General features: G+C 44.2%; 1 protein-coding gene across 2 annotated transcripts in view; it reads left to right on the top strand.

Moving 5' to 3' along the window:
- ADCY8 (adenylate cyclase 8) overlaps positions 1-22,692 on the top strand; it is a 218,774-nt gene that overhangs the window by 66,999 nt on the left and 129,083 nt on the right. For both annotated transcript variants that reach the window (XM_027132481.1, XM_027132482.1), the window contains exons 3-4: positions 8,952-9,082; positions 17,515-17,626. In XM_027132481.1, the coding sequence (XP_026988282.1) occupies positions 8,952-9,082; positions 17,515-17,626 (243 nt within the window). The remainder of the gene's footprint in view (positions 1-8,951; positions 9,083-17,514; positions 17,627-22,692) is intronic.

The raw sequence follows: 22,692 nt of genomic DNA, 5'->3' as shown, positions 1-22,692 counted from the left end.
TTCCAAAAAGCAAAACTTGAATTTTCCCCACACCGACAGCTATTTACATAGCACTGACATTGTGTTAGGTGTTATAAGTAATCTAGAGCTGATTTAAGGTATACAGGAGGATATTCATAGGTTATGTGCAAATACTACAGCATTTTATATAAGGTGCATGAACATCCATGGATTTTGGTATCTGCGGGAGGTCCTGGGACCAATCCCCCTCGGATACCGAAGGACAATTGTATTCTGTCTATTCATTTTCCCCGTTATTTCCTGCGTAATGTCCCTCTATTCTAAAAGCTTTATATTTTAGCGCCCCTATACAATTAGAGTTCTAAAACAATGGCTAAAATACAGCATGCTTGCCAGTGAATTTAACAAACATTTGGCCTGTGGTTACAGTGTGCTAGACACTATCAAATTCTTTTACAAATATTTAAGCCTACACCAACCCTATGAAGTGATGCTAAGATTATCATCTCCAATTTACAGAGGGGAAACTGGAGTACAGAGAAGGTAAGTCACAGAGTCAGGAACGGGCGGAGTTAGGATTCAAACCCAGAGCCCAGCTCCAAGGCGATGCACGTAACTGCCTTTTCCTTCATTTACCTTTACTTCAGATTCCCTGCCCTCCATCCCTCCTGTGAGAGCTAGACCCTTGTTCAGATGCAGGCATCTTATCTATTATGCACCTCTTTCTTCCACAAACATACATTGGCTACCATATTGTACACATAGTTGTTTTGCCACCACGTACCCACTTTTCTGGGACTTCCTTCTCCTGTCTGCACCTAACCCACCCCTCTTATTGGTCACTCCATTAATGATGATGATGTTTATCCTGATCCTGCACCCTGACTAGATGTTGACCCAAGCAGAGCCCCTATGCAGACATGTTGAGTCTTGAACCTAGCATGAATCTTCTCAAAATGGCCAAAGATATAAGGCATAAGGACCAACAGCTCCCAGTGGCTTAGACGTGAGAGAGAAGGATGAAGCTGACCTACAGGAGAAGCAGAGACTCAAGTTTAGGGGCAAGAGTCATTATGGGTCCCTGGGTCCTTTTGTTTCCAAAGTCCAGCCTCGGTTCTGCCCTTAGATTCCTTGAGACACCCAGTATAGTTACGATAATGCCTGATTTTTTTTTTAAGCTTTGTTGAGTAGGGTATCTGTCTTGTCACCAAAGGAATCAGATAATATGGCAACTCTGGAGGTGGAGTAAACATCCTCTTGGCTCTCAGATACTTCACAGTTTAGGGAGGGTGACAGACACCCAAATAAGAATTGTAAAATCCCTTTAGCTGAGATCATCTGGATAGAAGGTTGCTCGGTTAATTGAAAAAGTACATTGAAATTGGGAATTATGAACAATTCAACTTAAATATTTTATTTGTAACTTAAATGTAAAATAATATGTTCATTATCTAGTCTCTTAAAATAATGCCAAGGCATTTTTTACGGAACTAGAACAAATCATCTTAAAATTTGTATGGAGACACAAAAGACCCCAAATAGCCAAAGCAGTCTTGAGGAAAGAAAATGGAGCTGGAGGAATCAGACTCCCTGACTTCAGACTATACTACAGAGCTACAGTAATCAAGACAATATGGTACTGGCACAAAAACAGAAACATAGATCAATGGAACAAGATAGAAAGCCCAGAGATAAACCCACACACATATGGTCAACTAATGTATGACAAAGGAGGCAAAGATATACAGTGGAGAAAAGACAGTCTCTTCAATAAGGGGTGCTGGGAAAACTGGACAGCTACATGTAAAAGAATGAAATTAGAACACTGCCTAACACCATACACAAAAATAAACTCAAAATGGATTCAAGACCTAAATATAAGACCGGACACTATAAAACTGTTAGAGGAAAACGTAGGAAGAACACTCTTTGACATCAATCACAGCAAGATCTTTTTTGATCCACCTCCTAGAGTAATGGAAATAAAAACAAAAATAAATGGGACCTAATGAAACTTGAAAGCTTTTGCACAGGAAACCATAAACAAGACGAAAAGACAACCCTCAGAATGGGAGAAAATATTTGCAAACGAATCAACGGACAAAGGATTAATCTCCAAAATATATAAACAGCTCATGCAGCTCAATATTAAAGAAAGAAACAACCCAATCCAAAAATGGGCAAAAGACCTAAATAGACATTTCTCCAAAGAAGACATACAGATGGCCAAGAAGCACATGAAAAGCTGCTCAACATCACTAATTATTAGAGAAATGCAAATCAAAACTACGATGAGGGCTTCCCTGGTGGCACAGTGGTTGGGGGTCCGCCTGCCGATGCAGGGGACACGGGTTCATGTCCCGGTCCGGGAGGATCCCGCGTGCTGTGGGGCGGCTGGGCCCGTGGGCCGTGGCCGCTGGGCCTGCGTGTCCGGAGCCTGCACATCCAGAGCCTGTGCTCCGCGACGGGAGAGGCCACAGTGGTGGGGGGCCTGCGTACCACAAAACAAACAAAAAAAACTACAATGAGGTATCACCTCACACCAGTTAGAATGGGCATCATCAGAAAATCTACAAACAACAAATGCTGGAGAGGGTGTGGAGAAAAGGGAACCCTCTTGCACTGTTGGTGGGAATGTAAATTGATACAGCCACTATGGAGAACAGTATGGAGGTTCCTTAAAAAACTAAAAATAGAATTACCATATGATCCAGCAATCCCACTACTGGGCATATGCCCAGAGAAAACCATAATTCAAAAAGACACATGCACCCCAATGATCATGGCAGCACTATTTACAATAGCCAGGTCATGGAAGAACCTAAATACCCATTGACAGATGAATGGATAAAGAAGTTGTGGTACATACATACAATGGAATATTACTCAGCCATAGAAAGGAATGAAATTGAGTCATTTGTTGAGACGTGGATGGACCTAGAGACTGTCATACGGAGTGAAGTAAGTCAGAAAGAGAGAAACAAATCTCGTATATTAACGCAGGTATGTGGCACCTAGAAAAATGGTACAGATGAACCAGTTTTCAGGGCAGAAGTTGAGACACAGATGTAGCGAACAAACGTATGTACACCAAGGGGGGAAAACCGCGGTGGGGTGGGGATGGTGGTGTGCTGAATTGGGCGATTGGGATTGACATGCATACACTGATGTGTATAAAATTGATGACTAATAAGAACCTGCAGTATAAACAAACAAACAAAAAACAAACAAAAAACTAATCGTAAACTTTCTTTGGGTTATTTGTATGGAAATATGTTAATATAAATGTTTCAGACATTACATGAAATTTCTAAAAATCTTATATGTTCTGGTATAATGTTATAAGTCATAATTCTAGTTATTACTTTAAAATGTATATCTCAGAAATAACTAAATTTCCTTGTCAACTGCATTATTATGAACTTTCATTAAATCTTTAACCATGGTCATTTTTAAGTCTTTTGTCATTTACAGACAGTTCTGGGTGTACTCTGATGCTTTTGCAAAAATGTTCCTATAAAAGGGTTTCATCTTCAAGGAATTCATGGAAAAGACTGACAAGTACAGGTTTCTGGTAACTGACTATACTGCTGAACTGAATGAATAAGCATTTTCAGAACTCTAATGGAAAACTGATGAATTCATAAAAGTGCTAACAAAAGATCAAGGTGAAAAAAAATTAATTACACAGGACTGAGTGAACTGATGAGGATGATTACAATTTTTGTGACTTTCTGTTTGAATAAAAAAAAATCCCACAAGGACTCAGAGGCAAAAAATATACAAATCAATTTTCACTGCAGAGTAAAGGAGCTGTTACCGTGGAGGATTACTGGACTGAATGTCAATATCATGACATAGTGTGAGTGTGTTTCGTGTTTGGTAATTGTAATCATTGTTGCTTTTGTTGTGGTCGTCCATTTACAATGCTTGGTGTCCGTCTATTTATCTCTTGTAAAAATAAAATACAGGGTGTGTGTGTGAAAAATAATAATAATAATAAGGCCAAGGTATTTTCCTGAGCAGAGATCTACTGCTTCTTACAGAGACCACAGCTAATAGTGCATCAGCCAGGATTTCTAGTTCTTTAAAATGCAGCCAAATATTTAAATGTACTCACAAAATTATCAGAATGACTTCTGGCTTTTTATTATTTTTCCCACTAATTTATATGGCTGGCTTGCCGACATCTAGGTTGTTTGCAATGTTCTAGCTACTCAGTATTACCAAGTCTTTCCAAAGCATTCGATTCCATTTTCATGTCAACGGCACCTCTTATTCTTACTCAGTATTTTTATTTACCATTCATTACCTCTAGAACATTAGCTCTACAAAGGTGAGTAGCATGTCTGGTTTTGTCTACTGCTGGTTCTCCATGTCCAGACTGCACCTGTCACGCAGCACCTGCTCCTTGACATGGTAAATCAGTGAATAAACGGATGAATTACAATCTGAGTTTTAAAGAAAAAAGAAATGGGCTTGAGTCCTCACTATGCACTTACCGAGTGCATGGCTCCAGGCTGCCTCATTTCACTTAAATTCTTTAAATCTCAGCATCTCATATATAATATGCGATGAAAATAGTAACCTACTACAATTAATGTGAGGTTTTGATTAGATACTGGATGCAAAGCACTGGACACGCTACATAATGAGCGATCACTTTAAAGTGAGACATTATCTATCAACCCAGGATGAGTCTCTCATCAGTGCCTGGACCTTTACTGCAGTTAACACTGCTTGGCCTGCAGTAGAGAGAGATAAATGGGAGGTCTCTCGGTTTGCAAGAGCCTGAGAGTGGCGAGTTCTTCCCTAAGCCATTCAGGATAACTGCCCAGAAGCGCTGCCTGCATCAGAGGACTGCCTCGCTCTCTTTCTCTTCTCCACGACAAGCATTTACATAAAGTGAAGATCCTGAACCCCTCACGGTTTTCACCTTGGCTTCCCCCTAAGGGTGCACTGTAGCAATTGTTGCCCATGAAGCCATTTTGATGACGTGAATAGAGTAAGTTAGAGGAGATGAGAGGAAAATCCAGGAGGAGCCACGGATGCACTTGAAATCAACCCAGGGTCCCTTTTCACGCAAACGCAGAAAACCCAGGGAGAAAACGATGTGCAGAACGTGAACACAAAGGCCACCCTGGGTCACAGTCTGGCTTCAGGAGAGATTCTTGTACTTCTGTCTCCAAAGCCAGAAAATGAGATGTTATGCCTCAGCAAGAGTTGGGAATTGTATTAAGGGGCAAACTTTCCCATTTTCTTTCACATTGTGTCTTCAGGGCATTTGAACGCTGTTTCTCAAGCAGTGAACAAATCCGAGGGAAGCAAAAGTGTGCTTTTATAAGCAGACTCCAGGCAATTTCCCATTGCCTGCCAGAAAATGCTTTACAGAGGCAGGACCTGGGGCAGTTGCCAGCAGCAGGGCTAGCCGGAGGCTGGCAAGCCTGGGTGCTGGAGAATTTTGCTATTAAAATTTTATTCTGAAAGTCTCCCATAAAGCATCTGTGTCATACTTGAAGATTGAATGTGCATTGCCAAAGAATCTATTTAACAAATAATTATCCTGTACCAGGGACCGTGGTGGCCATTGGAGGCGTTGCAGTCATGAGCTAGACACAGTCTCCACCTTCTCTGGGTTCACTCATTTGTTTAGGAAATATTTATTTAGCACCTACTGTTCTGAGGCTTCAGGTGCTTCAAAGCTGTGATGAGCACCGACTCCCACCCCTCAGGGATTGCAGGAACAGGGTCACAATTACCTGGGAAGTTGACAGACAGCATAATGAACATGAAATGGACATGAGGGAGACGCCTCTCAGCCCCACGATGGGACAGCTTTCAAGAGAGGAAAAAGCCTCATCGTGTGAAGCTCTGTGGACCCTTCATTAATAAAGCCCTTCCCATGAGGGCAGGGTTGAAGAGAGCAGAGAGGAAGCAGGAGGGAATAAACACCAGGCCCCTCACATATTTTATTTCATTGAATTTTCACGACAACCCTGTGAGGTAGATGTTATAGTTATTTGCCAAATTAGGGAACTAAGTTACAGAGAGGTGAGCCCAATGCTATGTTACTATTAAATGGATAGAGGCAGGACCCAAACTCCAGTCAGACTCAAAATCTGGGGCTTTTCTCATCTCACCACGAATCCCATCCAGAAAAAACGTGGTAAAGGACTGCATCCTGCCACTGCCACTTGGTAACTGTTCAGGTCATGCAGGTAATTTGACTTGACTCAGTCTGTCCGTTAAATAAAGATTATTATTTGTGCCCGCTTATTTTCAGGGTTTTGCAAGGAACAAATAAAAGAATAGATGCTGAAAATGCTTAGGGTCCATAAATATCTATGAAGATATGAGAAACTATGGTGGTTAAAATGTACCCATCTTACAGGGAGCGGTTTGGGGGAGGGATGGAGTGGGAGGTTGGGGTGGGCAGATATAAGCTATTGCATCAATATATAAAGAACAGGGTCCTACTGTATAGCACAGGGAACTGTATTCACTCCTCTGGTAAATCATGATGGAAAAGAATATTTTAAAAGAGAATGTGTATATATATATACATAGATGTACACATATATATGTATATATGTTTAACTGAATCACTTTGCTGTACAGCAAAAATTAACACAGCATTGTCAATCAACTACACCTAAATTTAAAAATTAATAATAATAAAATACACCTGTCTTAAACTCCATTCCACCCTAGAGCAAATTATAGGAAAAAAAAAAAAAAGAAGCAGATTCTTGCCTCATTTCCACAGCACAAGATCGTTTTAGGATTTAGTTCACGTTGCTAGTTAAACAGTTATTTTGTTTTTATCTGCTGTGTTGATCACCATGGAAAAATATTATTCTGTCAAGTGTTAGGTCCCTAATTTGTGGAGGTGTGTGTCTCATTTCCTCTCCTCTCCATAAAGAGTTAATGTCTCTGAGCCTGGTTCCTCTCCTGGGTGCCCTGTTTCAGTGAATGGAGCACAGGCTCCCCATCAACCAAACTCAAAACCTAGTCATCACCACGGTTATGCCCTCTTTCTCTCCTGCCATCCCTATTGGTTGCCAGTCCTATAGATCTTATTCCCCCATCACCTCTCCCCTGGACCACTGCAGGAGCTCCCCCAGCTGGTCTCTGCCCCTACCCTTGGCCCCCTTCTCATAATTCATTCTCCAAACCACAGCCAAGGGTGATCTTTTTTTCTTCTTAATAAATTTATTTATTTATTTATTTGTTTATTTTTGGCTGCATGGGTGTTCGTTGCTGCGCGCGGGCTTTCTCTAGTTGCAGCGAGCGGGGGCTACTCTTCGTCGCGTTGCACGGGGTTCTCATTGCGGTGGCTTCTCGTTACTGAGCACGGGCTCTAGGCGCACGGGCTCTAGAGCGCAGGCTCAGTAGTTGTGGTGCACGAGCTTAGCTGCTCCGCGACATGTGGGATCTTCCTGCACCAGGGCTTGAACCCACGTCCCCTGCACTGGCTGGCGGATTGTTAACCACTGCGCCACCAGGGAAGTCCAAGGGTGATCTTTTAAAACATCAATCAGGGGCTTCCCTGGTGGCGCAGTGGTTGAGAGTCCGCCTGCCGATGTCAGGGGACGTGGGTTCGTGCCCCGGTCCGGGAAGATCCCACATGCCGCGGAGCGGCTGGGCCCGTGAGCCATGGCCGCTGAGCCTGCGCGTCCGGAGCCTGTGCTCCGCAACGGGAGAGGCCACAACAGAGAGGCCTGTGTACTGCAAAAAACAAAACAAAAACAAAAAAACATCAATCAGCTTATGTCACTCCCCTGCTTAGTATCACGCGGTGCCTTCCAGCTTTAGCTGGAATTAAATGCTAACATCTCAGGCAGGCCTGACACATTTATCTACACCTCCAACCTCATTGACTGTCACCACACCCCTCTATCACCACCCTCCAGGCACACCATTGCTCTCTGTTTGTCTCAGGACATTTGCACCTGCTGTTTCCTCTTCCTGGAGCTCCCTTCTCCTTGTACCACACAGGGCTGGCTCATTCCAAACTTTCATGTATCTGTTTACATATCAGTTGCTCAGAAAAGTGATTCCTAACCCCCTATTTGAATCCTGTTATCAGCCATGATACTCTCTGATCACGACCTGTCCTTGCTTGGCACTTGTCACATTTTGTAAGCATGTGTCGGGATGTTTGGGTGTGTGTATTTAATGTCTGTATTCCTTATTAGAATGTAAGCTCCACAGTAGTAGGGCTGTCATTCATTTGGTTCACCGCTGTATACCCAACACTCAGCACAGTGCCTGGCAAATAACAAGTACTCCGTAGATATTTGTCATGTTCGTAGGATGGTACGAAATTAGCAATTCCTCGAGAAGTCAGCCAAGAGCCCCATCACTTCTACACGGTCCATCCACCCTTCTGAGACCCAGTGGTCAGCCTAACAAGACCGTTCCTCGTCAACTGAAGAAAAAATTCACAACCTGAAAGTTGAGAGTTACGTTTTATTCAGCAGACTTTGTGAGGACATCAAGCCCGGGACACAGCATCTCAGATAACGCTGAGAAAACTGTTCCAAAGAGGCAAGGTGGGTGGGAGGGAGCCGAGATATATAGGAGTTTTTGCAACAAAGGACCAGGTAGTTGGAACATCAAAGGATTACTGTTAATTAAAGAAAACCAGATATCTCAAGTTAAGCAGTTTAGCGCTTTTCTATGTATAGGAAGATACAGGAGTCTGGGCTCATTGAAATCATGCTTTTGATATGCAGCTCAGCTCTCTGGGGCCAGCATCCTGTGTTTTCTCATGCTGAGTTTCCTCAGGGTGCACCTCTGTGGGGGGCTGCAGCAGCTGACTGCTAGATGGGCTTGGCAGTGGGCGGGCCGTTTGTCTCCATCCTGGGTTCCCTTTGGGCTCACCGTCCAGGCGGCTGTAACGTAATGGCCTGATGGCTGCAACATCTCTTGTTTACCGATACGGCAGGCAATACTTTAGTTCTCACCCTTACATCTGTGTGTCCCAGGAGCGGCTTGTGCTGTCTGTGCTCCCCCGGTTTGTCGTCCTGGAGATGATCAATGACATGACCAACGTGGAAGACGAGCACCTGCAGCATCAATTCCACCGGATCTACATCCACCGCTACGAGAATGTCAGGTGAGAAACGGGACGCCTCGCCCAGGTCTCTGCGTGATCCCCGTGCTCCTGGCTGCGCTCACCTCATGGCCATGACTTCTGTCTGCCCGAATGTCAGCTCCTTTCTTCAGTTGGTTGAGTAGTTCATTAACTAGTGATTATTCATCAGAGAGTTCTACATTTCCAAATTGAGGCTCGAGAAGAGTGTCTGCAGCTAAATTTGCTGGTTGACTTACCACCTGGCTCCCCTGCAGTAGGCTTGCCTGCCTTTACGTTTTGAGTAGGAAAGGCAAAAGCCTTTTACGCTATGATGGGAAAAATAATTCCAGAATGTGATCTGGAGGCCTCAGGGGTGTTCTTTATATTCCGTGTAAGTGTCTTTAAAACAATACCAGAAAAAGAACTACAGCTTATTTTTCTTTTGCAAACATATTTTTGGTCACTCATTCACCCATCCATCCCTTCTGCATCCACTGGCCCTTCCATCCATTCACACACCCAACCATCCATCCCTTCATCCATCCACCCATCAGTGCCCTCTCTTTGCCCAGCACTGTGCCAGACAATATACCTCTTCAGTGAGACAGACCTGTTTAGAATCCCAATTCTACCTCTTCCTTGTGTATGACCTTGGGCAATTTACATACCTGACTCTCAGAATCCTTCTCTGTAAAATGGACGCTTTAATAGCCACCTTACAGGGGTTTATGTAGATGATGTGAGTGAAGATATATACAAAGCACAGGACTGGCATAAGCATATAGTAGAGCATTAAGCATGTTGTAGATTGTTTCAGACATATTTCCTCGTTGCAAGCAGAAAAAGAATCCAACCCCGGCTGATGTAAAAGAAATGTATTGGAGGGCTACATGGGGGCTCCCAGAGTCACTGGGGAAGGACGGAGAGGCGGGCTCAGGAAATGGGCCGGGAAGAAGAGGAAGGCACAGTCAAAATCACAGCAGGGCGCTAGGCCAGTGAGGACGCTGCTTCCACTGTACCTGAAGAATCTGTTCCCGAGGAATCCGTTCCCTGTGCTACCAGCCCTGTCCCAGACACAGCTGCCTCCTCTGCACCCAGAATTCCTCCGCAGCCCCCAGGATCTGGACTGGCTGCCTTTGTCCTGCCCCACTCTCTGACCCCGCTGCCTCTTTGCATCTCAAGTTAAGCCTGAGGCAGATGTGTCTGACTGGCTGAGCCCAGTCATTCCCCAGACGTGACTAGGACGCAAATATCTGACATTTTCAGCTTGTACAGGAGAACTGTATCTCCCTCCCACCAAACATCATAGGGTGGGAATTTCCCAAACATAGGGGAACATCTGTAGGTTGAACAGCTCTAAAAATGACCAGTGGTACCCCCTTAGTTCCTTTCCTCCTAACTTTGGTAGGAGGGAAGAACAACTTTTCCTTTTCACCGGCACCTCTGGGTGTTTTTCTGGTGTGGCAGGGCACTTATGTGAATGCAAGTCTAGCAGAAGTCTTGATTCTAATGCAACCTTTTAGCACATATATCAGTGTAGGTCATTCGGGATCTCATCCAAGAATTGAGCTACACTGGCTTAGATGCTTGAGTTTGCAAAGAGCCCCTTGTCAAACAGCAACTCTAATAAAAGACGCACTCCAGATCTAGGAATTTGTCCCACAGACAGTGGGAGCTCGTCAATACCAATTCTAGAACAACGGGCTCAAGCCAGTACTAGTCATTATATAGTACTTCTATTATTAAGTAAGCAAAGGACAGTAAGAGATCATAAAAAGAGGAAGACCCGGGGTGGGGATGGAGGTACGTAGAGAAACATTCCTAGAAGGGGTGATCCTTATTTGCCTTCTTTGAAATTGAGTCCGCCAAGTGAAAAAAATAAAGAAAGGAATCCTAGGCAGAGGAATCAGCACAAGTGAAGGCAGAACAGTGAGATAAAATTAAGAAAAATGCAAAATATATATCATATATTTGACATATATGACATATTATGAAATATGTATTGACATAGTATAATGATTCATATCTAATTATAATGGTATGTAATTTAATGAAGTATAATGAAATAAGACATATTATAAAATATATATGACATATTACAAAAGTGTCTGTCACCACGGAGAAAGAGGAGAAAAAAAAAAACGGCCCTTCATAAAGAAAAAAATAAACAAGCCTGCACACCCACGTCAACCTACTTGGGAGCCTTAAGTGCAATAAAAGGCATGTCTGGAGTTCTTCCTGCACTTATCAGTTTTCAGTGCTTCCCTTAGTGAAGAACAACTAAAGTTACTTCTGCACCCTGCACCCTGCCCGTTTATCTTAAATCATCGAACTGAGATTTTGTGCTCCAGACTCTTTTCCAGAGCTTCGCACTGCACTAAATTGAGATTGCGTTTGCTGCCCTGCATTCCCAGCGGTCTCAGCTCGCAGTGAAGGAGCCACTTCTAATGGGAGAAGAAAAGTGCAGAGGTCCTGGCAGCTGGAGGGGCCCCTCCCAGCCGTTCACAGAGGCAGTGGTGGCGAGATGCCCACAGCCCCGCTGGTCCTGGGAAGATGCACTCAACTGGGGGCGGTGGAGCCCCTCCTGCCCATTGCAAGGCTGCTGGGTGCTAAAATAGGACCAGAGATGAAAAATGCAGAAGAGGACGGGCCTTAGCCCGTGTCTGAGAGCAGAGTCGGGCCGGCTGCGACACCCTGTTCCCTAGCCCCCAGAGCACACCCACTGCAGGAAAGGGAGCATTTTTGAAATCATTTCCCATCCTGTCACTGTCTTTGAGGAAACCCACCTGGTTCATTCTTTTTTCTCTGTTGCTTTTTTGTTGGTATGGTTTTGTGACCTTTCCCTGAAAACAGTCTGCTATAAATGCCTAACTCAGTCATGTTTCATAGAGCTCGTTGCATCCTGTCCGGGTAAGGTGCAGTAAGAGGTGCCGCGCCTGGCGACATGAGTGGCCGAGGGTGGACTGGGGCGAGTGGATCAGGGTTTTCATCCCAGAACGCTTTGCATGAGTCCCCTGTGAGACTTCGGTTGCGTCATTTCATCTTTCCGGATCTCCGTTTCCTAATCCAAAACCCAAGCTGCTTGAAATGGACAAAACATTTGGACTGTCAAGTCGATTTCAGCTACAAACATATGAGCCTTCACCAGATTCATTCTGGAGCTCCACATGGCCACTCGGCTTTTTATGAGAAGCCATTTGGGCTTCCAATCCCATCTGCCCAATTCCGCTTCTCTTTCCTTATTCCCCATGTAGTTAAGGCATTTCTTGCGCTAGTTAGGGGAATGCTCTAACAAATAACCTCTCAATTTCAATGATGTAAACTCAATATAATCCATCCACACAACTCCCCCTGGCATATATTCCCTGCCAGTGGGTGATTCAGGGATAAAGCCCCCTGCATTTCATAGCTGTATCACCCCCTTGGGCTGCAAAGTTGTCGACATTCAGCTCTTGGAGAGAAAAGGGTAGAAAAGGCACACCTGCTTCTTTACCACCTCAGCCCAGAAACGGCATCTATCACTCTGCTCAGATTCCATTGATGGGACCTGATTTCATGGCTCCACCTCGATACAAGAGGGGCACAGAGCCCCTGCTAGTGGTCTTTGCTAGTGAGAGGCAGGCATGGATTTGGTGGACAGTTAGCTTCTCTACCAGAGCTCCCTGCCCCCGTTCCTTTTGCCCCCAAACCCCATGCCATGTACATTTGCACACATTTGCTGGCATAACTCAGGCTACTCACTTTCTTGAATGACTGGTTCTTCCCAGCCAGGCCTGTCAACATGTACAGTTATCACATTGAAGCCCAATCCGGCCTCTGTACCCTGACACCAAATTAAATCTCGGAGACAGAGTTTTGGGTGAAGTAGAAAAGAATAGCTTTATTGCTTTGCCAGGCAAAGGGGGCCACAGCGGGCTCCTGCCCTCAAAACTGTGTGTTCTGACCAACCTGGCGGGGGTAGTGAGGAGTTTTGTAGTAATGGCTCAAAGAGAGCGTGATCAGCTCGTGGACACTCTTCTGATTGGTTGGTGGGGAGGTAAGTTGGAGTCGGCATCATCAGCCTTCCCGTTCCACCCGGTCTGGGGTCTACGTGCTTGTGGGCAGCAGACAGTTAACTTCTCCCACCTGGTGGAGGTTTCAGTGTCTGCAAAACAGCTCAAAGATGTTGTTATGTGTATCCCTTGAGGGGGAACCAGGACCCAGCCCCAAGGCTGCACTATTGTTTCTGGACTGTTCCTCCCTTGTCTCTGCATCCCCTCCCTTCCCTGATTAGCAGCGGTTTGAACCTGCTAGTTGGAACTCAGGGAAGGTCATGGAGACTGAGTGAAGCCTATTTCCTGTAATCAAGAAATGGGGGACACAGAAAGGCTTTTGTGCCCAGGAGCCCCACAGGGTCCTGCTTGGTTTTAACATTGGCCTTGCAGACTACCGTTTCACATACAAGCAAAATGCAGTTGAGTGGAGCTAGAGAACTTGGCTTTGGAGGTCTGTTTTTGTGGCCATCTATTAAACACTCTCCGATTCCCAAACATTTCCACAAGGAGTTACATACTCTCCACTTATTGAGGACTATGCCGTGATTTACAAGTGATCTCCTTTCAGTAATCCTGCAGAGTAGCTTTAATGACCTCTGCTTTATTATAAAGAAAATGGAAGCTCAGAGTGATTAAATAACCTGCCCAAGAACACAAGTTAGGAATAAAAGTCTACACAGGGCTCATGTTCCTAATGAGTCTAGTGAATTCTCCTTGAGGACTCTGTTTTCAGAGTGACTAATACGTAACATAGCTTATTTTTAGCCAAATAAACAACTTATATAAGCAAATTAGATTTGACAATTAATATGGCCTCTTCGGTATAGTCATCTGGAAGATTACAAGTTTATACCTAGAGTCAAAAGAACTGACCGTGAGCCCAGCACCTGGGGGGAACAGAATGAACAAGAGAGAACCAGGGCCCTGGTTTCTGCTTCTTGTCTTTTGTTCAACAAACTCTTATTGCATAACAATGACTTAAACCAGGGCTTCTCCATCTTTAAGGTGCACACCAATCACCTAGGGCTCTTGTTAAATTCTTGTTAGATTCTGATCCAGTGGGTCTGGGCCAGGGCCTGAGATCTGCATTTCTAACCAGCTCCCAAGAGATGCCAGCAGTGGCCATAACCACACTCTGAGGAAGGAAGACTCAATTCTGAAGATTTCTGATGATTCAATTCAGGAAATATACCATGAGGCCCACCATGTGCTGGGGGATGAGATACGGAGGTAACTCTCTTCCTGTTCTTTAGCTCGTGGATGGAGCACACTTTGCACACATGATTGTGTTACCAAGTGATAAATGCCATGACAGAGGGGAGCACAGGCTGGGCGGGAGGCTAGAATAGGGGTGACAGGCTATGCTTAGGGAAATCTCCATAAAAGTAGAATCTTAGCATATGAGTGGGGTCTTAAAGGACAAGTAGGATTTTAATAGGTAGCAACAGGAAAGAAACTATGCCAGGGAGCAGGTATGTCATGTACAAACACCAGTGTATAAAGCACAGTGTGTTCAGAAGACCGCAAAAAAAAAAAAAATTCATGATTTTGGAACACTGAACACATCTGAAACTTTTATGCCCTTTGCTCTCAGGGAATCCCATCTCTTCTTTCAATAGACTGCATGTTTCATAAGGGCTGTGGTGGTACTTTCTGTTCTCCACTGTATCTCCAGTATCTGATATATATAGTAGGTATTCCATTTATTAGCTGTTGAATGAATTAATTAATGAAGCTGTCCTGCCACAGACAGATAGATATTAATAGTTTGGGGCAAATGGATCCATAAAGTGAGTAGTTGGACTAGATGATCCCTGGACCCTTCCACTTCCCACCTGCCATGATGATGGCTTACTTCAGAGGTGGTATTACTGTGGTGATAAACAGTGTAGATTCCAGAACCAGCCTGCCTGGTTCAAATCCTAGATTTTCATGTCTGTGGGAGAGTTACTCAGGCTTCAATTTCCTTATCTGTAAATGGAAATGATCATCCTAGGTCCTACCTTATAGGTTGTTATGAGGAATGAACGAGTTCATACGTGTAGAACTCTTAGAGCATATCAAGTCCACAGTTAACACTCTGTAAGTATTGCTGCTACTATTGTTTCAGGTTTCTGTCAACAGGAATTCTTTTAGCCACAAGTAACAAATAATCCAGTTAATGGTCAGACTCTCTTCCTTCTCTGTTACCTCTTTCTCTCTTCCCAACCATTCAATCATAGCGCACTTTTGTACAATAACGATGGAGAGAGCTAATGCATTTACGGAGCACTTACTATGCCAGGCACTGTGCTAAACACTTGCTACCCACTAGTGAGGTAGGTACTACAATCATTTTCAGTAGATAAAATAAAGTATTGGAGAAGTTCATAGTATTCATAAGTGGTGACCTGGGGTTTGAACCCCAGTCTGTCTAGACTCAAATCCTATGCATGTGACCAGCTACTATGCCACCAGAAAGCTGTAGAGGACAGTGGCAGTGTAGTGACCCTGCCAGAGGAAGCCTTATACATTAAAAATCTAAAGGTATCACTCCCACGCTTAAAACCCTTCACTAGCTTTCCATCATGTTTAGGGAAAAGTCTGTATTCATCAACCTGACTAATCAAGCCCTTCCATATTGTTCCTCTGCTCACTTCTCTGACCTCATCTCTCTCTCTCTCTCTTTCTCTTCCTTCCTCCCTCCTTCTTTCTCTCTTTTTTTTCTCTCCCTCTTCTCTCTTCTCTTCCCACCCTCCTTGCTCAATACTACCCTTTGACTAGGTGTCCTTGAATGCTTGCAGAACCCTGGTCCATTTGCTTGTTCTTCCACCAGACCCTAGTATGTGCTGATCTCTCGCTAAGAGCAGCCATTCATTTACTCACTTTACCCATCAAGTCCCCGAGGTCCTCCAAGACTCAGCCTGGACTTTGCTTCACTAGAAAACTCCTGATCCCCCAATGGCTGGTCATCCCCAGTGTGTGTCTTTTTATCACAGTAGTCATTGCCTATGTTGTTTCTGTCTTTCTCTTTGTCAACCCAACTCCCTTCCCCATACTCTGAGCATCCTGAGGACATGCACTGAGGCTTCTTCATCATTTAATACAACTTCCTAGCACAGTGCGTAGCTGGTCACATAGTAGATACATAAATATTTGCTAAAATAATTAAGGCATCATCTAATTAATTAAAGCAAGAGTTTTTAAACTGAGGTCTAAAAATTCTTAATGAGAATCTGAATGGGCTTCTGGGAAGGTACAGATCCCTTGAAATGAAGTGCAAAATTTTGAATACTTGTACGTTTTTTAGGAACGAGAATCCATAAAAATGGAGACAACTTTAAGAACCACTGAATACCAGGGGTGACCAAAGTAAGTCAATGCACATTCCACAGTGCCTTCCGGCTGATTCACCTGTTTCATTAAAACTAGTCACACCAATGGTAGGACACCATTATTTTATGTAACACTAAGAAAAATAATCAAAAAGTTTGACACACTGCAGAATGCCGTCAGTTTCAGAGATGATCAAACACGAGAATCAAGAAAATACAAATACACTTTTTGGTGTTCCATCCTCCCTCTCAGAGGTGTCCCTGTGATTGCGTCAGTCCCTGAGATGGTGTGTTTAGGTGGGTGAAGCAGTGCCCCACCGTGCAGTTCAGCCACGTGCACGATCCCGACTCTGCCCCGGGCTACTAGTAAATGTTGAGCAAGTTTCCCTCCTCTCTGAGGCTCACTTTCCTCATCTTCACAATGGAATGAAGAGTTTCTTCCCCACAGGGTAACTGGATGAATTAACAAGACAGTGTTCATTCAGTGCCTTGCGTTTATAAGGCTTTCAAGGACTGCCCCTTCCCTTCCACCTAGCCATATGCATAGTATCAGACCTCACTTAACTTAGTAAATGTGCGTTTCAGTTAATTAATTATTCTGCCTAAGGTCTCCCAGGCTTGCTACCTATTCCCATAATTTTTGGAAAATGCCTAACTCTGTTTGCCTGCCGTTTTGGGTAGAGGATATGTGTGGCATTGGGCTGAAGATAACGAGGTTTCGCATTCTTCTGTCGCCGTGTCCATTTTGCTCTGTGCTCATGCAGTCTGCTTTGCGGTTCATTGTGAAAATGTAGAGATAATTCATAGTGCTTCATTTTGCTTTCCACAATAAATTGATCTATTCCTAGTGAAAAATTCCCTTTTGTGTTGTTTGCGTTGCCCACACTCCACAGCCCTGCAGAGGAAGAAGGGCTTTCCGTTGCCTATCTTGTCCTTCCTGAACCCCTGGGTGGACTCTCTGCTGAGATGTTTGTTAAACACTGAGGCATTCCTTGAGACTCCCATGGCAAGGAGAGCTAAAATCTCAGACCACACTTGGTTTGTTTGAATCATGATGTGTCTCCCAGGATAGATTAAAATATTAATGTGCTTTTCTTCCCCACCCGATCCCTTCCCTGTTGTCCAGTATTCTTTTTGCAGATGTCAAAGGATTTACCAACCTCTCCACGACCTTGTCTGCCCAGGAGCTGGTCAGGATGCTCAACGAGCTCTTTGCTAGATTTGATCGACTGGCCCACGTGAGTTGAATTTAATTGCCCCCTAGTCTTTGCAGGAGTGAGGGACTGCATGCGGAACGAGGGAAGAGAGGGACTCAGCCTTCATCAGCAATGTCATTACCATTCCGCATCCTGACCCCAGACATGGATTCCTGACCCTCGCGCTTGCTGGGGACCGATGTTAGTTACTTACAGGTCTCGGACGGGAGGTTTGTCAGATTTTCCTAGCTGAGAGACAGCTGGTTGAGTGACAATTAAACCAAAGTCCTTTTTAATCTGCTTTCCATTTCCCCCTGCCTGTGGCCGGGCACCATCCAGCTGCAGCCTCAGGGTTGCTTCATGCAGGAATGACTGCCTGAAGTTTCCCAGCCAACCGCGGCCATCTGGAATGAATTAGTCTCTTCTCAAGGACCAGTGAGCTACTGGCCCATCCCGCCACCATTTTGTTTGACTTAAGAGCTGTGTTTTTAGCCGACCAGACACTACCTTTCTTTTTCTGCTGGCTTGGCCAGAGCTTAAATAGAGAAGAGGTTAAAGGGAATGAACGTTTGCCACCAAAACACAGATTCCTAGTCCTCAAGCCACTCACATGACAGAGGAATGTCACTGTCATGCTATATTTTAGAGTGGGTTTGGGGTTCAAACTGGCATGCCTTAACTTCCTACTTTGTAAAGGGTGTATACTAGTGTCCATTTCACAGGCTGTCGTGAGAGTTTAATGAGACCGCATCAGTGGGAGTTCATTGTTAGGTTATCAAAGTGTCCTATTTTAAGGCTGCCTCACTCCAACAGAGATCCATTCACACTTGCATCTGAGCACCTAGTAGGTGTTGTGTTGGTAATATGGGAATAACTAAAGCACACTTTCCCCCTTAGAGCTAAGTCTAGTCATGGATACCTAAAAAAGTCATCAATGTACAATGTGCTATATGCCATGATGAAGGGAAGTCTAGAGTGCTATGGGAACACAGAAACAACATATAACCCTTGGATCAGAGAAGACTTCCGGGGGAAAGTGATTCTTAGACTGGGTCTTAAAAAGGAGAAAACAAATAGAATACCGTTCATCAATAAAAAGGAATAAATCACCAATACCTGTATCAACATCAGTGAATCTCAGCTGCAATGTGACAAGTGAAAGAAGCCGGACACAAAAGGCTAGACACTTTATGATTTCATTTGTAAGACATTCTAGAAAAGACAAAAATTATAGGGACAGGAAAGAGATAAGTCATTGTCAGGAGGGATGAGGGGTGGAGGGAGTGGACTGATTGCACAGAAGCATAGGGTGAGGTGATTTGGGGAGTGATCCAGTTGCTCTATATGTGAGTGTGACTGTACACATTTACCAAAAAGGTAAATTTTGTTGTATAAAAATTATATACCGGGGCTTCCCTGGTGGCACAGTGGTTGAGCGTCCGCCTGCTGATGCAGGGGACATGGGTTCGTGCCCCGGTCAGGGAGGATACCACATGCCGCGGAGCGGCTGGGCCCGTGAGCCATGGCCGCTGAGCCTGCGCGTCCGGAGCCTGTGCTCCGCAACGGGAGAGGCCGCAACAATGAGAGGCCCGCGTACCGCAAAAAAAAAAAAAAATTATATGCCAATTAGGTGTAGAATTGAGGTGAAGAAGGCAGGGAAGGTCCTTGTATGCAGAGGGGAAAACAAAAATTAAGATGCTATATGTGTAGAGAACCAGAAGAGATTTAGCGCTGCTGAAAGGAGAATTCAAGGTGGGGAGTGGTAGAGGTGAGGCTAGGAAAGTAAGCAAGGACCTGCCAAGGACCCTGCGTTGGAATCTGTAGCTACTGGACAACTAGAGTAGGAGACTGACGTGCGCAGAAGAAGAGGTGGAAACTGAGGTCTCCTCCTGTTGGAAGGGTTGGATTAACCTGAAGGACTAGGAATTTGAAGGTGGGGAAGCATGTGCACCATTTCTTTTTATTGTTGCCTCAAGGGCGGTTGGTGCCAGTTACACATAGTTATTCTACGTTACTTCCTGGTTCTGAATATTTCTGCTCAGAGATACTAAGATGAACAAAAATGACCCTCCAGAGAGGAGTGAGAGACGTGATCAAGGTCCGTTTCTGGTGTCGCAGTAATCCCCATCGACTCAGAGAAAGGGTCGTTGTGTAAAATGTAATCTAAGTTGTTCGGCCAACACTTATTGTGTACCTACTAGGTGCCAGGAACCGTGCAGCGCTCTGGCGAGACAAAACCAGTCCCTGCCCTCAGCGTCTGCTAAGGGAGAAAGACAAGTCCGTAAAATTCACAGGACAGTGTGGTGCAAGCAATAGGCACAGAAGTCCTGGTGGACGGAAGAAGGAACAGTCGGTGCTTGGGGTGAGGAGGGCGGTAACGTAGCACCATGAAGAGAAGAGGCTATACGCAGCTGGGTGTGAGGGAGAGCGGGACCTTTCCCGGCATCAGATTAGACAATGAAGAGCCTTCCAGGCTGAGCCATGATGCAAAGGCAGGAAAGTGTGAAAATGTGGAAATGTGGCTGCTTATTTGGGGAGCTATAAGGAGCTCAAGATTGCTGGGGCACAAAGGGCATGGGAGACTGCAGTGAGAAGTGAGCTTGAAGAGGAAAGGGAAACAGGTCTGGAGGGCACCATGCGACCTTTTAAGGAACGTGGACTTGGTCCTGTAGCCCGGGCTCTTTGCCCTGGTTACAGTGTACATGGTGGGAGATGGGGGTGCACAGCTCATCGAGCCCCAGTGGGCGCAAGAAGCTATAGTCCATCTTCTGGAGAATGAGTCTTACTGAAAGATTTAAAGAAAAAAATCAAATTAAACACATACCAGTGAGGGAGTAAAATTATTATTAATTTTGATCATATTTAACATTCGTAAACTGCCTGGTGTACATTATGTACTAGACTGCGTATTTGCCCTGGATTGCCTAATTCAGTTCTTAAAACAAACCTACAAGAGAGGTTCTTTATTGTTCCCATTTTACAGAACAAGTGACTGAATCTCAAAGAAGTAAAATAATCGGCCCAGAACCCCTGGTAGGTGGTGCATCTGTGATTCAGACCATCTGAGACCAGGTGCTCACTCCTGACCACTGAGCAGTGCCCCAGGCACTTTAGGGGATGGAGCTAGACGTCAGAGATGTATTGCCGTCCATGCCAGCCAACTTGAAGGTTTAGATTTCTAGGGCTTCAGCTATGGGCTGGACTTCAATTAACTGTACAGATCCCCTCTCTGAGTCTCAGTTTTCCTATCAGAATTATAATGAAGGATAAATGAAACAATACACAGAGACTGGCTCAAAATAAGTACTCAGCACCCGTAAGTACTCCGTCACTCCCACTCTACCCCCTACCCCATCCCTACCCACCCTAGTGCATCAGTCTGTTCTACTCTAGGGGGCTTCTATGGAAAAGCTTGAGAAACTCTGCCAGTGAAAACAATTCTACTCACCCTGGAATGAGAAAACCTACTTTAAATGTTTTTGCCCCCAACCTTAGGCAAATCACTTAACCAAGTGGGTCACAGACTTTGCTTCTGTGTAAAAGGGGATTGGACTTGCCTTTTGCGATGTCGTTTAGCGTCAAAATTCTGTGGCTTTGTAATGATCTCTCTCTGCCTTGCCATAATTATTTGCTTTAGATTTTCACTATGTCGTACATCTGACAGAACCCACTTCCCATGTAAATATCATCCATTGCACCTTCCCATTTGTCCACTGCATTACTATGATGCAGGCAAAAACTTCAAAGCCTTCTATTAAAGATCCTCTTAGTGCGGTTGAATTCCTCAGTGCCCTTGTGGCTGCTCAAAGCAGAGTGTTTTTGACCCTTTCTAGTATCCTTGGCAAACTCTAGTAACTTTTGATCTTTGATCTTGTTTTAAAAAAATAAAGTAGTCCTGGACTTCCCTGGTGGTGCAGTGGTTAAGAATCCGCCTGCCAATGCAGGGGGCACGGGTTCAATCCCTGGTCCGGGAAGATCCCACATGCCGTGGAGCAACTAAGCCCACGAGCCACAACTACTGAGCCTGCGAGCCACAACTACTGAAGCCTGCGTGTCTAGAGCCCGTGCTCCGCAACAAGAGAAGCCACTGCAATGAGAAGCCCGTGCACCACAACGAAGAGGAACCCCCACTCACAGCAACTAGATAAAGCCCGCACACAGCAATGAAGACCCAAAAATAAATAAATTAAATAAATAAATTTATTAAAAAAATAAATAAGTAAATAAAGTAGTCCCTATCTACTCCTCTCCCTAACAAATTAGGAATGAAAAATATGTATGCTATTATCGCGGCTTTAAAATCAACATCATTACATCTTAAGCCTTGTTTCAGATTGCTGACAAAACGGGAAGCAACCTAAATTATTGTTACAAGGAACAATTCCAACACTATGGAAAACTAATCAATAGATTTTAAAGAATGAGATAGCTATTTCTGTACCAACATAGAAAGAATTTCAAGACATGTTGTTGCATGATAAAGCATGTCTCAGATCTATAAACATAGTATGATCCATTTATGGCTAAAGAGCATGAAAAATGGTGCATATATATAAACATAGAAATGTATATATTAATGCATAACAGCCTCTAAAGAGGGGAAAGGAGACCAGGTTTCCAGGGTGTGGTGTGTCTGAGGGGGAGAGGCTACTAAAGGAGACTTATCTACAGTTTCATTTTTACTAGGACAATATATTCATGTGTTAATTTGTATAATTACAATTAGATACAGTACTATAAAAAGTGTCATAATTTCTAATATAACTTTTTAAAGTGCATTCGTAGCACTAATGTTTTTGTTCTGAGAGTCTTTTTTCTTTTCATTTTTTTTTCTGATTACTAAAGCAATACTTGTCCATTATGTAAAATTCAAACATCAAAGCTAGAGACAATAGAGAAAGTATGTATCCCTGTAATCTTACCCCTCCTCAAAGATATAACCATCTTTGATAATTTGGTGCCTATATCTCCTCGGTGTTATGTGCATACATGGTTTCATAACTTCTCTGGATTTTTTTCCAAGATTTTTAATCATATCAAAGCCATCAAGATGGGAGGAAAAGGATTATATTAAGACTTACTCGATAAAATTTACAAGACCCTCACCC

Source organism: Aethalodelphis obliquidens, unplaced genomic scaffold (genome assembly GCF_003676395.1).
Source record: "Aethalodelphis obliquidens isolate GAN/ISIS:26980383/991018 unplaced genomic scaffold, ASM367639v1 scaffold41, whole genome shotgun sequence".
In the NCBI taxonomy this organism is placed as follows: Eukaryota; Metazoa; Chordata; class Mammalia; order Artiodactyla; family Delphinidae; genus Aethalodelphis; species Aethalodelphis obliquidens.
This window is presented reverse-complemented; position numbering and strand designations above follow the sequence as displayed.